Genomic DNA, 15,466 nt, shown 5'->3' with positions numbered 1-15,466 from the left:
CCACCAGGGAAATCTCCTCTCTGCCATTCTTGATGCCCTGGTGCTTCCTGCTGTTCCTCTTTGCTGCCAACGCCTTACAGCACAACCACCTGTTGTCTGTTACGGCACCCTGGGCTGGCCTTCCTCCCATCACCTGCTGCTGGTCTTCTCTCCAAATGCTTGCCCCTCCTGGCTGCAATTAACCCTTCTATTTCTGGCTGTGTTAATGGGTACAACCCTAAATCTAAAACTACTGTTAGAGGGGTGGGATAGGGAGGGCGGGAGGGAGACACAAGAGGGAGAGGATATGGGGATATATGTATACGTATAGCTGATTCACTTTGTTATACAGCAGAAACTAGCACCATTGTAAAGTAATTATACTCCAATAAGGATGTTAATTAATAAATAAATAAAAGTACTGTTAAAAAAACAAAATTCAACTGAGTAAATTTGAAGAACTAATTGGTTCTATTCATCGATTCACAAATGGGGCAGCATCCCACCTAGCAACTAGAAGGGTGCTCCGAGGGGTTGTATAAAATGGAAGGTTTCTATAGGAAGAAGAAAAGGGTGAGGGAACTATTAGCAAAAGAAAAGAAAGGATTACTTTTAGGCCAGGACATCTTTTGGGGTCGGGGGAGGGAATGGCAAGGGTTTTATCACACACATCCCCTCTGGGGGAAGGAGAGGGCCTAGTGACAGATTACCTCATAGGTGCTGACCCAAAAATTCCAGCCTGGTTGATTAAGATTACATTTCTGGGGAAGGTCGAAACTGCAATTAGGTCAGGTAATAAGTCTAGGTTTGCTATCATGGGCTTTAGCACAGGTGACGCCATTTGGGGCCTGTAGCTTTTTCTTTAGCACTACATACAAACATAAACTAACTCTTGGTCTCAGTCTGTTATGATCACTGGGGTGCATTTTTGAAATAGCTGAAGAGTGATAACGTCTGGGCTGAACAAAGTTAAGTGGCCTCACAAAGATAAAATTTTACTCACAAACACACAATGACATTATGGCCCACCCACAAGAGAATCTAGTTCAATTGGTTTGGGATGTGGTCCGGTGTCAGTACTTTTTTAAAAGCTCCCCCGCGTGGTTTTAACAGACGGAAAAGGTTAAGGAGGACTGCTCTAACTAGCAGAACAAACTCATCAAATTGAGACCCAAAACTAGCTACAACACAAGAGTACAACTAGGCTGGGAAATCCTGACCCATTTGTGACTTGTGGATGTCCTGCAGGGTCCAGTCCCGCGCAAATACAGAGGTGGGTGGCCCTCCCTCCAGCTCACCATTCTTTTGGTGTAAAGTGCCCTGCCCTTTGATCTAAGAAGTTGGAGGTGGCTTAGTAGTGTCCTCTGCCACTCAGAGCAATCTGGATGGGGCTCAAAAATTACTCTGGACACAGACAAGTGTCACTTCTGCTTGGCCCTCTGGCTGTTGGTGATGAAAGACCCTTGGCAGTGGTGAGAAGAACAGCTAACATGGCCCTTTGACTCAGCAACGGTGGGACTCACTCAAGTGGCAGATGGGCTCCAGGCATGGATCAGCCTCCAAAGGCTTCCTGAGGCTAATCTGCAGTCTCTCCATGATGCTGTCCTCCTCTTGGTGGGACTCTTCCCCCAGCCCTCCCTCCAACCTCCTAAGTCCTTGCTTTCCCCCAGCCCAGAGAATGCTGGGGTGAAGGGGCTTAGTCAGGTTCTCCCTCTAGACTCTTTCCAATATGTTTAGGGCAAAGTCAATCCCTCATGCTTCCAGGCCTTCCCTTTTGATTCTCAAGGGCCTTTTCTTCTCTCTGCAAAACCTGGCACTCTGCAAATAAAAGGCTTTGGCTTTCAAAACTATTGTCTTTGACGTGGGCTTCAAGAGGCTGTTTTAAAAGTCAGAAAACTGAACATTGACTGCCTTATTCTGACTCTTTCTTTCTCTTCACATTCCGGTTTTACCAATCCTAATTCTCCTTGAGCAATGCCTCTGATTTACTAGGGGAAAGGTCAAGTGGAAAAAGTGTAGCAAAGAAAAGCACAAAGATTGACCTTTCAAGATACTCTCTCTGTGTAAGAAATACTGTGACATTGGTCACTCCAGTCCCCCACCCTGACCCCACCCTGACAAGTTAGCAGGTCAGGATGTTCTGGCTGAGTCTACACAGGGAGAGTGAAGTGGAGAATCAAGATTTATCTTGATGATAAAAGTTCTAAGTGACAATTATTAAAACCTTTTCTTCAACAAGTCAATGGCATGAAAATAAAAGGGGGGCGGATTGCTCTAAATTAAAAGAAAACTTAGATATACAACAATCTTGTTTGGAGTCTGTTTTGAACTAACCACTGTTGAAAGACATTTCCAAGACAATAAGGCAAATTTGATTATGGACTGGGTATGAGAGGATACCACAAAATTATTGTTAACGTTAAGTGTAACAATAGCATTTGGTTATGTAAGAAAACATTCTTTTTTCATTCCTTTTTTCTTAACAGATGCATACTGAATTGTGTGAATGAAATGATATGATGTCTGGGGAAAAGAGAAGAGAAAAAGGAAGGAAGGAAGGAAGGAGGAAGGAAGGGAGGGAGGGGCGGAGGGAAGGAGGGAGAGGAATAAAGGGCAGGGAAAACCAAACGCTCTGGAAAGAAACAAAGCAAACAGAAAAGAAAAAGGGATAGATGAATTAAGTGTGAGAAAATCTTGATAATTGTTGATTTTAACAATAGGTATATGGGAGTTCATTATGTTATTATCTCTAATTTTTGTGTAAATTTGAAAAGTTTTATATTAATTTGTAGAATTGTTAACCTGGTACAGGAAAAGACAGACTGAGAATGGAAGAGAATAAAAGGGCCAGAAACAAATTCAAATATTTAGTGTTTAAGATTTATTGCGGAGGGGAGGGATAAACTGGGAGATTGGAATTGACATATACACACTACTATATATAAAATAGATAACTAATAAGAAACTACTGTACAGCACAGGGAACTCTACTCAATACTCTGTAATGAACTCTATGGGAATAGAATCTAAAAAAGAGTGGATATATGTATATGTATAATTGATTCACTTTTCTGTACAGCAGAAACTAACACAACATTTAAATCCGCTATACTCCAATAAAAATTAATTTAAAAAATAAAAAAATTAAAGAAATTTTAAAAAAGATTTATTGTATTACTGATTTGCAGGCAGATGAATTCTTTTTTTTTTTCCTAAAGTTTTTATTGTTGTTGTTTTGTTTTGTTTATTTGGCTGTACCAGGTGGTCTTAGTTGCAACACACGGGATCTTAAGTTGTGGCATGCAGGATCTAGTTCCCTGACCAGGGATGGAACCCGGGTCCCCTGTATTGGGAGCACGGAGTCTTAACCACTGGACCACCAGGGAATGAATTCTTTCTTCAAATAAACTCTGACATGGGACCTCAACATATAAAACAAAAAAGAGTAGAACTGCTCCACTTGAGGCTAGAGAGTCTACTTTTGCTTCCTCCTTGTCTCCCCAGGAATATGCAGAAGTAACTCAGGGAAACCCTGTGGCTCTATAGGACACAGTTTGAAAACCTCTGTAGTATATGATGAAGGAAACCTCCCAAGTACTGCAGAAAATGTGTGTTACTTAGTATATGTGTTAGACAACTGCTAACTATTTGGGAGAAAAAAATAAAGTTAAATCTCTACTTCACATCATATACCAAAATAAATTCCAGTTGCATTAAAATGTTTAAAGTACAAAATGAAATCAGAAGAGTAATAGAAAAATTGATGAATATTCTAAAATATTAAGACAGAGAAGGACTTCCTAAGCAAGCCAATAAAGCCAGAAAAATTAGTATCTTTGATTATATAAATATCTAAAGTTTTATAGGGCAAAAAATAAATCACACTTCACAAAAATGAAAAAAAGGAATGTGTGTATGTGACAAAACTTTAATATTCTTAATCATTAAGTAGAATTTCAAATCAATAAAAAAAGACAAACACTCCAATAGAATAAAAGGATCAACAACAATAAAACAATATATATGAGGACATATAAATTATCGCAAAGATATGAGAAATATTTCATCTACTATTGATCAAAGAAATATTGTAAGTTGAAGTAATAATGAGAATAGTTGATACTGACTCCTATTTCTGGTGGTAATGGCAGACTAGATAAGCTGAAAATTCAGCTACTATAAAACATCTAGAATGCTAAGCAAAGCATACTTAACATCCTTTAAATGGATAACTGAACCCCCATGAAAATACAGAAAATCCACAGGAGACCAAACCAAAGTAACTAAAAACCAGAATGGAGAGCTTTAACTGAAAAGTAGTTGCCTGGACTTTAGGGAGGGCTTTCCTCTCCCTGGTAATAAAGAGACTTGCTTAGGGACAGAAGAAAAGGAATTGAGACACTCAGGTAAATCCAGGATCCTCCAAAGGCTACACCCCACTTCTCTAGCACAAATGCACACGTGCATGGTTTAGAAACACTGAATCAAGAAATTAGTATTAAAAATGGTCCCAGGTTGGTAATAACTCTGGGGCAATAAGAAAAAGCAAACACAAACCTCTCTGGAGCAATTCACCTCAACCCAGAATCACCATAGATTAAGCTTTAATAAGATGAGCTCAGAACCCAAAATTACAGAAATAGGAGGAAACAAATCATGATGACTAAGTCAGCTGATAAAGATTATAGAGTTATTAGAATGAAACTATAAACTAAATATGTTTAGAATTATTAATATATAAAATGAAGTCTAGAAACATAGGAAAAGAACAAAACTTTCTAATAAGAAATATCATTTAAAAAAAAAAAGAAATATCATTTTTACCTATCAGATGACACAGTATTAAAAAAGAAGTATAATGCTCAGTGTTTCTAAGAATATAGGAAATTGACATTTATAGACTGTTAGTAGAAGTAAAAACAGATCATTCCAGAGGTCAATTTGGCAATATGTATCAAATATTTAACAAAAAACTACATACTTATTGGCTCAATAAATTTACTTGTTTTTTTTAATTGAAATATAGTTGACTTACAATACTATATTAGCTTCAGGTGTACAAAGAGTGATTTTTATAGATCATGCATCATGCAAAGTTATCACGATATTATTGACTATATTCCCTGTGTTGTGCATTATATCTCTGTGATTTATTTTATAACTGGTAGTTTGTACCTCTTAATCCCCTTCACCTATTTTACCCATCTCCCCATCTCCCTCCCCTCTGGCAACCACTAGTTTGTTCTCTGTATCTGTCTGTTTTGGTTTTGTTATATTTATTTGTTTATTTTGTTTTTTAGATTCTACCTGTAAGTAAAAACATACAGTATTTGTCTTTCTCTGTCTGATTTATTTTACTTAGCATAATACCCTCTAGGTCCATCCATGTTGTTGCAAAAGGCAAGATTTCATTCTTATTTATGGCTGAATAATATTCCACTGTATATATATTCCATTGTTTATACAATGGAATATTGTGGTGGGGTATATATATATATATAAAATCTCACATCTTCCTTACCCATTCAACTGTATGGATACTTAGATTTCTTCCATAGCTTGGCTATTGTAAATAATGCTGCAATGAACATAGGGGTGCATATGTCTTTCCAAATTAGTGCTTTTGTTTTCTTCAAATAAATACCCAGGAGTGGAATTGTTGAATTGTCTGGTAGCTCCATTTTAATGTTTTTGAGGAACCTCCATACTGTTTTCCACAGTGGCTGTACCAATTTACATTCCCACCAACAGTGAAAAGGATTCCCTTTTCTCTACATCCTCTCCAACACTTATTTCTTGTCTTTTTGATGATAGCCATTCTGACCTATGTGAGGTGATATCTCATTGTGGTTTTGATTTTCATTTCCCTGATGATGAGTGCTGTTGGGTATCTTTTCAATGCGCTTAGTGGCCATCTTTGGAAATGATATCTTCTTTGGAAAAATACCTGTTCAGGTCCTCTGCTATTTTTTTAATTAGACTGTTTTTTTGATATTGAGTTGTATGAGTTCTTCATATATTTTGGATATTAACCCTTTATCAGATGTATAATTTGCAAATATCTTCTCCCACTCAGTAGGCTGCCTTTTTGTTATGTTGATAGTTTCCTTTGCTGTCCAAAAGCTTTTTAGTTTGATGTGGTCCCATTTGTTTATTTTTGCTTTTGCTGCCCTTGCCTGAGGAGACAGATCCAAAAAAAATTTTGCTAAGATCAACATCAAAGAACACCCTGCCTATGTTTTCTTCTAGAAGTTTTATGGTTTCAGAGCTTACATGTAAGTCTTTAATACATTTTGAGTTTATTTTTGCATGTGGAGTGAGAAAATGGTCTCAGTAATTTTACTTCTAAGAATTTATCTTTAAAACAATTCATAAAATTACCCTAAGATGAATACACAAGGATGTTTATTCAGGAAGTTTTCATGGCAAAAATGCAGGGGGTGGGGAGAAGTTTAATGTCCAATAACAGAGGAATGGTTAAACAAATTAGGATAATTTCATATGATGAAATATCATGCAGGTAATAAAAATGATATTGTACAGATTTATTTACTGACATGGAAAGATGCCACGAATATACTGATGAGTAAAAAAAAAAAAAAAAAAAAAAAAATCAGATTGCAGACCAACCTGATCCCACTTTTTAAAATTTGTGTGGCCCATTAGGGAAAGTCCAAATGACCAGTAAATAAATAAAATTCAGTAGTAATCAGTAATGGAAGTTAAAACAATAGTGCCATATTAGTTTATACCCTTTAGGATGGCAAACATGAATCCACACAGAGGTCGGCAAGGACACAGGGAGGTGGGGAACTCTCACGCACTGCTGGTGGGAATACACACTGGTACAGGCATTCTGGAGACTAATCTCACAGAACTTAGCATTGTCCGTAGAAGCTTTTGGATGCCATTTCTGGATATATAACCTCAAGAAATTCTCATTCAGATCCACAAGAGAACATGAAACAGGATGTTCATCTATACATTATTCGTGGCAAACAGGTGCTGGAGGCAAACCAAGAGTCCCTCATTAAGAGACAAGAGAAGTTAAATGTGGTAGATGCGTTATTACGCCATAATGTGCAGCTATGAGAAGAAACAATCTACTTGGATAATTATTTTTTTAAGTGTTTAGTGAGAAAAGTAGGAAATTTTTTAACACAATATATTTGTATGTTAAAAACACATAGTCACAAAACAACAAAACAGATTTTACAGGATTATATACATATAATAAGTACAGATATCAAACAGGTTAAAGACACTTCCTATGGAGGAGATGGGAAGGGGAATGGGAATTAAAGGAGAAAAAATAAAGTAATTAAAACAAGAGAGAAGGCTTGCACAGACCAATAATAACAACTTAAACTGAGAAGTATGCTTCATTCAGCTCTCTGCAGTTGAGTTCAATTTTTTAAAGTGCGTATGTATAATATGTAAAAATGTCTAAAAAGGTAAACTCAAAAATAATGGTAGTTATCTCTCTGGGAGTGGTATAAAAGGAAAATCTTTTCTTTTTTTCTACACTGGATAAATATTGTATAATAAGTAAAATGCATTTCTTAAGTCTCAAAAACTCATCTTAACACTCAGAACTACCTTCCTGCTTTTGGATAAAGTACAATAACCTACTAAATTCAGCTGCCTGTGTGGTCACAGTCATTTTATTATTTTACCAGAATTCAAAATAACTCTGGAGCAAGACCAGTGGGACCACCAGATAGCTATCTAGCCTCACCCTTCTTCCCATGCCAATGAAGACCAAGCCTCCAATCCGGCTTTGGCAGAAACCTCTGTGGAACCCAGGATAACAAGGCCCTCGGCGTCCCCACTGGGGAAAGGAGGGGCAGCGCTCATAACTCTGTCAGCTCACTCAGCCTCTGAAAAGACGGCTTGGACAGCAGTTGCCAAAGACAAAGTTTCCACCTAAGGGTGGAAACTCTATTTGCAGCTTTGTAGACACAGGTGTCCTTCCAGGCGACTCAAGACCTGCAGTGTGGGACTGGGTTTGGCCAGGAATAGCTCAGAAGGCCTTCCTCTCAGAAGCCAGCTTTTGAGGCCTTCAGGTATATGTTCTAACTGTATTTGGCAACAAAAACCAAAGAGGTCAGCGGCTTAGCTCAGGGCGAAAAAACGACTATTTCTGATTATAATCCCCACTTCAAACCAGGTCAAAGAATTAAAAAACTCACTTCATTTATTTATTTTGCACTCACTAAGCATACTGCTGAAGCAGTTCTGGTTTCCAGTCCTACCAGTCTCATGTAAATCCTTCAGAACCACAGGTGTAAATCACCTACCCAAGCCATCCTCATAGTAGAGGACATCTGGGGACATCTGGCTTGAGAACCCAAATGTTAAAATTATTCCACCTTACTCTCTGTGTCTTCATAGCATCAAAATAGCCTGTGGCACTTGAGTGCAAATCCAGACTCCAGCCCTGATTACTCACTGTGTGACCTTGGCTAAGTTACTTTATGTCTCTGAGGTTCAATTTCTTTATCCACAGACAGAACAGAGATAATAACACCTACTCCACAAGGCTGCTGTAAGAATTAAATGAGCTAAGGTATATAAAGTGGCTAGGAGAATGTCTAATACAAAGAAGGTGCTAAAAAAAAGAAGCCGTTTCCATTCCTCGCCATCACTCCCTTCCACCCTTAGCTGTTCAGCTAAGGTGTGGGCATTTCAAGAAATTGCTTGGTACATTGTGTTTGATTACAAATGAATGGTACCATTCCCACAGCCAGCAACAGTAGCTAAAGATAAAAGCTGCGACTACTCCTCAGCCGTCGACAGGTCGGATCAGCCACAAATGACTCACCACTGTTGATAAATGATGTGTTCTTGGCATCAAGAGACCTTATCCTGACAGGCTTTGACACCTTATGAAAAAGAAACCAGAAGGAAGGTTGAATGGCTCACAGAGAAGGTCCTCAGGGTTTGATGGTGACCTTCAGTCAATTCTGAACTTGTACCAGACTGGTGTTAGGAGGGTCTCCTGTGTCTTCAGACATGTCTCCAAATCACAGATTTTTTAGTTGGGAAGGACTCCAGCTGAGCAGCTGCCTCTTCATCTCAGAGCTGAACCATCTCCTTCACTTGCCTTAGATTCCCTGAAGGGAGTCATAAGACTCCCTGGGCAGAAGGCAAATGCCTGTTCCCTGCTCGGAATAGCCCTAAGCTAGTGCCCAACCTGCCTTTGGCAGCTTTGTCTGCTGGTTGAAACTCTGCCAGGGTGAGGTTTGGCTGAAGGGCTCTGTGGCTATTGGACAAACCTTGGCTCAAGGAAAAGGGTGAGTATTTAATCCCAAGCCACTGTCTGCAAGGATGAAGTGTTTGCAGCTCTCCGGTTTTTGTAGCCCCTTCAGACCACCCAGAACCACTCACGGGCATGGGAATTCCCAAACTTGATTTTTTAGTCACTCTTTCATTCTTACATCCCCTGTACCTTGTGCAGTGCCTGTGGCACAGAGCTCCCGCTAAGTGAATATTTACTAGAAGGACCTTAAGAAAAGCACGGTCTTTTGCTACTTTTGTAACCCCTTGAATTCTGATGAACCTCACTAAATTGTTAAGATCAACTAGGACAATGAACTGTATAAAGATTGACACTGTCAATAGCCAGGTGCTCAAAACTGAGGCCTCAGATGGTCTTAAGGAAATTCCATGTACTAGGATCTACTTTCTTTGAAACTGAAACTGCTTCAGGAGCAGGTTGTCTCTGGACTCCAGACCTATGACCTCTTTCAGTGTCATGCAGGCTTTTTCTGGAAGGAACTATTCTAGGCCCTCAGAAGGGACCTTGTGGAATGCAATTGATCCAAAAGTCCCAGGAGAAGGTAGGCTGCCCTGGAAACATTTCCATTATTCAAACTCACCCTCAGATTTTCTTCACCAAGAAGGTTTCTAAGATCACCTAGAAGCACCAACATTTCAGTCATGCTTTGAAGTGTAAAGGCCAGGGAGTCTTTCTGGAAAGGACAAGCAGTAGAACTCCATCCTGGGTCTTCAGGATATTGGTTGAGACAAATAGGGTAGAGACATCAATAGCAGGGTGCCTTCCCTTATCCTCTTCTTCTGTCCTAACTGTTTCCACGTCCCCTGCCCTTCTAGTCACTCACTGGGGCTTAGTGTCTGGCTTCTATCACCAGAACTGGGGGTCAACGGTCTAAGATGATAAGGTACAAATTTAAGCAAAGGGGAGGAAGGAAGAAAGAAGGGAGAGAAAGGAAGACTGGAGAGAAGTGGAGAAAAAAATGAAAACGTCTTGGGAAGGAGGAAGGAAGAGGAGAGCGGCAAGGGGAGGCGGAACAATGAAGGTCTCAGGCCGTCGCAGGCGCACGGTTCCGGCGGCACGTCCGTCCAGCCCGCCTCCCGTCAGCAGCTGCACGCTGCGCCCCGTGTGGGCGCTGAGTCACGGTCACAGAACATGGAGCCGCCGTGCAGGTCTAGGGGGGGCCGGCCCTGGTTGGCATCTGCAAACTGTTTTTTTCTTTCCTCTTTCATTAAGGCTGTGTGCTGACTCCCACGTAGGAGGACTTATTAAACCGCACGTACTGCCTGAAGGCTCTCTGGCGCGTCGGAGGCGGCCGGCTGGGGGCGCCGCAGTATCGCTTATGAGCCAGCACACTCTCTGGGGCACTGGGCCGGGAGAGGACTGGGGTCACTGGCCCGGCTGCGGATTTCCCGGAGGAGCTCGCACTTTTTGCTGGAGTCGCTTCTAACTTTAGCCCCGCTGCAGTAGGGGGACACTCCTCAGCTGGAAGACCTCGGAGACCACCCCAACTCTCCGAGGTGCGCTTATTGCGCAGGGTTCCGTGAGCAACTCCATAAAATCTGGGACTCTGTTGCGTAATCGGGAGAGTCCAGGCTCGCCTCCCCACTAAGGGTTCACCCTACCCCAACCGGCCCGGCCGCCACACGAGGCTGTGACCTGGAGCATCTCCTCGAAGCCCGGACCCGCACGCGAGACACGCTCTCCGCACGTCCCACCAGAGAGCGTTACTCCGACAGCTCAGCCAGCGCGGAGAGCAGCCAGCACGCGCCAGCGCAGCCGTCCTACCTTCCCACGCCAGGCGGCTGGACCCCAAGGCTCCCGGACCCCAGGGCTCCCGAGCGGACCAAGACTGGGGACACCCTCCCTCCCAAGACTCGTGACCCGAGAATGAATCAGCATTGAGACAGTTTATTGGTTTGCTACTTCGCATATCACCCATTTTATGTAAATAGATTATACAGACATGGTGTTTTCTTCTTCCACAAGAGGCAACCAGTCTCTCTTTCACGCATACACGCTCACATTCCACGCAGCACACAACGTTACACCTCTCTGAGACATTCACGTATTAAAATAGAGGGGAGGGGAACAATATAATTGCTTTAAAATGCCCTTAATACAATATATAACGTACAAAAATATCTCTATATTTGAAGTTACAAAAAAAATCTTGACACAACAAACTTAAATATTGATAATTACCTCTGTATATACAACACACATTGCACTTTTCCTCTCTAGGTTTTGGAAAGTTCAAGTAATAGTGAGGCTTGCGCCCCGATGGGGTGACACCCCGTCAGAAATCAGTTTGTGGGCGGGCACGGCAGTGGCTCAGACCCTTGCCCCTGGGGGTCTCAGCATTTATTTCGCAGTTTCTCCTCTCCATGAGCCTGGCAGAGGACACTCCTTTGGATTCCTCTGCACCCCCCTCCCCACCCGGGGCACCCGGGCCGAATTAGGGTGAAGAGAACACTGCCTCCGAGGTGGACGGGGTCCTGCAAAGCCAGGGCTCGCCGCCGGACGGTACCTCCCGGACTCTCGGTCTCTCAGGGCTGTCTCAGCCCGGGTCCCATAGGCTGAGAGGCTCGGCTAGGGGAAGTCCTCCGTCCCGGGAGGCGCCGGCGGGATGCATGTGCGACTGTTCGCTGCTGCCACAGGCGCCTAAATCCTAAGGAGGGTGGCGAACACTTGATGAGCCCGGGAGGCCGGGGCTCCGCGCGCCTGTGGCTCCTGGGAAGACAGAGTCCGTCCCAGGCCGGCCTCGGGGAGGGAGCGTCGGCGCCGGCGGCCGTAGCCCTGGGGGCTGATCTTGCTCCTGGGGGCGACGCCGTCCTTGTCCTTGTCCGTGAACTGGTAGATCTGGTGCGCCAGTTTCTGCACCGTGCACGTCCCGAAGCGACAGCCAAAGCTCCGCAGGCTCTGGAAGTTGTTCATACTCTGGCGGTAGCGCTTGACTCGGATGCGGGCGGCGTCCGGACTGCTGGAGAAGGGAAGGAAGGCCACATGAGACCCCCATCAAGCAGGTCTTTGGCCCCAGCCAGCGGGAACGGAGCCATTCTAAGACCAGAGGGAGCTGCTAACTGCTACCTCCATCTGAACTGCCATACAGCCCCGATGATCCCCAGGGCCAGGGCAACGGAGGAGAGCTCCCCTTGCCCACCCCGCGACGGCGCCCCGCATAGTTACCTTGCCTGGGGGCTGCGAGAGGCGCCCTTCACATCCTGCGGCCGAACGAGAGTCTGGGCAGGCCCTGCCTTCACATCGGCGAGCCCGGTGGGGTAGCTGCTGGACTCGCGAAGTTCTCTTTTTCCACGACTTAGAGCCCACTTATTCCATCTAAACAACACAAATAGACTCGATTCGCAATCGTCCAGGCGAGGTCTTGGCCCATCCCTGCTCCTGTTCACTTCTAACCCCTCGGGGACCAATGGTTAGTTTCCCTTGTCTTGCAGGTACCAGAACTGGGGCAGGCGCTGCCTGCGACTCACTTCTTTCGGAACTCTGCCGCCACGTCGAGCCGTGCGGTGTCCGCGCCTAGGAAGGCAAGCGAGCCCAGATACATGAGGGCGACGGGAACCAGCTTCATCCCAGCGTCGATGCGTAGACCCTGGGGAAGGAGAAAGAGGAGCCGAGCGTGAGCGCCCGGGTCTGCCGCACCGCCGGGCGGGGCACGGAGGCGGGCGGGGGGCCCCGGAGTGGGCAAGCTCAACCCGCGCTCTGCCGGACTCAGACGCTTATCTCCCCGGGGCGCAGAGAGGCGCCAGCGGCATTTGCACCCGCCAGGGGGGTGACAGGCCCCGCAGGGGAGGCCACTGACCCGCGCCAGGCTCCCAGAGGTTCCCCGCTCAATTTCTCGGATTGGCTGACGGAGCAGAGGGGACTGGGTCTCTGGAGTTCCAGCTGTGTCCACGAGCTGGGCCCGGGATGTGGGACGCACCCGGCAGAGGACCCTCCAAAGTGGACTGTACCCCTCACCCAGCGCTCCTAGTCTCCGGCCTGGGCAAGCCTCCCCACCTTTAACCCGCCCGGCCCGCGGTGCTTACCTGCTTGAGGGGGTGATCTGCCGAGATCTTTGGAGGATTAAGTCTGAGACGTCGCTCTGGCAGTGGCAAAACCCAGACGTCCAAGCTGCGGTGAGAAACCAGAGATGGCAAGGTTCGACCCGTTCCGCCTAATGTCACCAAGAAACCACTGAGTGGCCGGCTCTCGTTCCTCCGCTTTATAAGAGCGCAGGGGGCGGGGCGTAGGCTGCCCTCGCGCCCTCCCTTTCCTCCCTTGGGCGCGCGCTCTGCAATCGGGAGCGCGCATTGCTTGCCTGCGGGTGTGGGGTTTGGAGGTGAGGTGGGGGGTCCCTCATGCCTAGAGGGCTCAGAGATGAGCTCCAGGAGATTGGTGCAGGAACTGCCTCAGCCCTGACTCACTGGGCACAGAGTTCAGACCTTAAGCCCGGACGAAGCAGAGCCGGTACAACCTCTTGGGGGTCCTTACCTAGGACTTATGCAGCCCAGAGTGTAACGTCTTCTGGCACACAACTGCGAGAGCCAGCGCGGGGTATCACGCGGATGACCCGAACTCCAGACCTCTGGAGCTGTGGCCTCGAGTGGACCGCGCCCCGTGCCGGCTCGGCGCCTGACCTGGCCGCGACCCCAGACTTCAGCGGAGCCTCAGGGGCAGAGCACAGAGCACAGCTGAGAGGAGGGGGGCTAGCCGAGACTCCGGGGTTCTGAGGATGGGCTAGTAAGATTTCGCAATAGGGGCAAGGCTCGGAAAGGCTGATGTGAGAATTGGGATTTAGAAGGGGGGACTTACCTGAAGTTTCAGAATTTGCATGCCTATTTGGAAATAAAGGAATAACCAAAATTAGGACGAAGAATACAGTTTCATTTTTTTCCCCCTTTTAATCCAAGTATGCCTTATAAGGTTACAACCTGAGAGTTTGCCTGGCTGCCCTCGGAGCCTTCATTCACCCCTGGTAAACGTGAGGATACTGCCAGGGAAGCACACTAATGCTTCACTTATGTTAATCCCTTTACAAAGCATGGCCACATTCTGATCTCCTTTGATCTTCACACCTACCCTTGAGTTAGACAAGGAAGGTAACATCAGCTTTCTACCTGGTGAAATGAGAAAACTAAAGTTCAGAGGGGTAAGCATTTGCCCAAAGTCACACCAAAGGTGGTAAACAGTAGTGTCCCAGCTCGGCCCCGCAAGCATGCACGGCCGACTGGACTGGGGTGCCGCGTGGATTTTTCTAGGCTAGTACCATCATCTTGTCAAGGGAGAGAGGAGAGTCCTAGCCCCCGCCCAAGGATTTATGCCTTTTCATGATGAATCACCCCCAAGCACGTTTGTCACCGTTTATGCTCTTCCATCACTGCTTCTTGACTTCACTTTCTTACTTAACTTCGGGAGGCCAAACTAGGGAGGGAACTTAGCCCCACGGGGCTCCCTACTTCTTGCAGGAGGGCCTCTGGTATCCTATCACCCACTTCCCTGGATGCAGGTCCTGAAGCCGAGGGCCTAGACTGAGAGGCGGAGGGCGCGCGGGACCACTGGAACTCTGTGGTGCAGCTTCTCCTCTCACCCTACGGCAATTCTCTTTGTGAACCTGGGCAAGTTACACACCCCACCCTCTGGTTTCCCCATTTAAAACTTGCTCCCAGCGGATCTCTAAGCTTCCTACCTGCTCTGCCACACTGGTTCTGAGACCCAGTGCACAGGACCTTGCCTGCCCTGGGCCGCGCACTGCTGGCTCAGCCGCCTTTTCACTCCCAGGACTGACCGGTGGACATTGCACCTGGGAAGGAATGGCCGCGCCGAAGTTATTTATTCTGAGGACTCTTCTCCGAGGGAGTCACCTGAGCGGACCCGAGTTCCAGCTGAGGGTGGGGGACAGATTCCTGGCTCGGGCTCGGGGTTGGGCTGGGAACGCCGAGGGTCGGAGGAGTGCAGCGCAGCGCACTGGCTGGGTTCGGGCCGCCTGTCTGGCTTCAGGGCAGTTGCCGCAGTAGACCGGATCTGGCGGCTAGTCTGCCCGCACCGCAGACAGCAGGTATTACTGAGTGCCTGCTCTGTTTCCAGGAGCCTCCCCAGCCTAACTATTCTGTTTTGCTCGCTCGTCTCCCATTTCTCAATGCTTCCTTTCAGTTCGTCCCCTACGAGTCACGCTCTTCGCAGCGACCCTGTCCAGGACCGGCTGTCTGTCAG

At 46.0% G+C, this 15,466-nt stretch overlaps 1 protein-coding gene across 1 annotated transcript; it reads right to left on the bottom strand.

The window, feature by feature from the left end:
* Nucleotides 1-11,158: 11,158 nt before the first annotated feature.
* Nucleotides 11,159-13,432, bottom strand: ADM (adrenomedullin). Its single transcript, XM_060017311.1, has 4 exons — nucleotides 13,303-13,432; nucleotides 12,748-12,866; nucleotides 12,446-12,595; nucleotides 11,159-12,239 (listed from the first exon to the last, which is right to left on the bottom strand). The coding sequence occupies exons 2-4, from the start codon at nucleotides 12,843-12,845 to the stop codon at nucleotides 11,921-11,923; spliced, it is 567 nt and encodes a 188-aa protein (XP_059873294.1). The 5' UTR covers nucleotides 12,846-12,866; nucleotides 13,303-13,432; the 3' UTR covers nucleotides 11,159-11,920.
* Nucleotides 13,433-15,466: the final 2,034 nt, after the last annotated feature.

The sequence above is a fragment of the Delphinus delphis genome, chromosome 8, assembly GCF_949987515.2.
Source record: "Delphinus delphis chromosome 8, mDelDel1.2, whole genome shotgun sequence".
NCBI classification, from domain to species: Eukaryota; Metazoa; Chordata; class Mammalia; order Artiodactyla; family Delphinidae; genus Delphinus; species Delphinus delphis.
The sequence above is the reverse complement of the archived record's forward strand: the minus strand, read 5'-3'. Positions and strand labels throughout refer to the sequence as shown.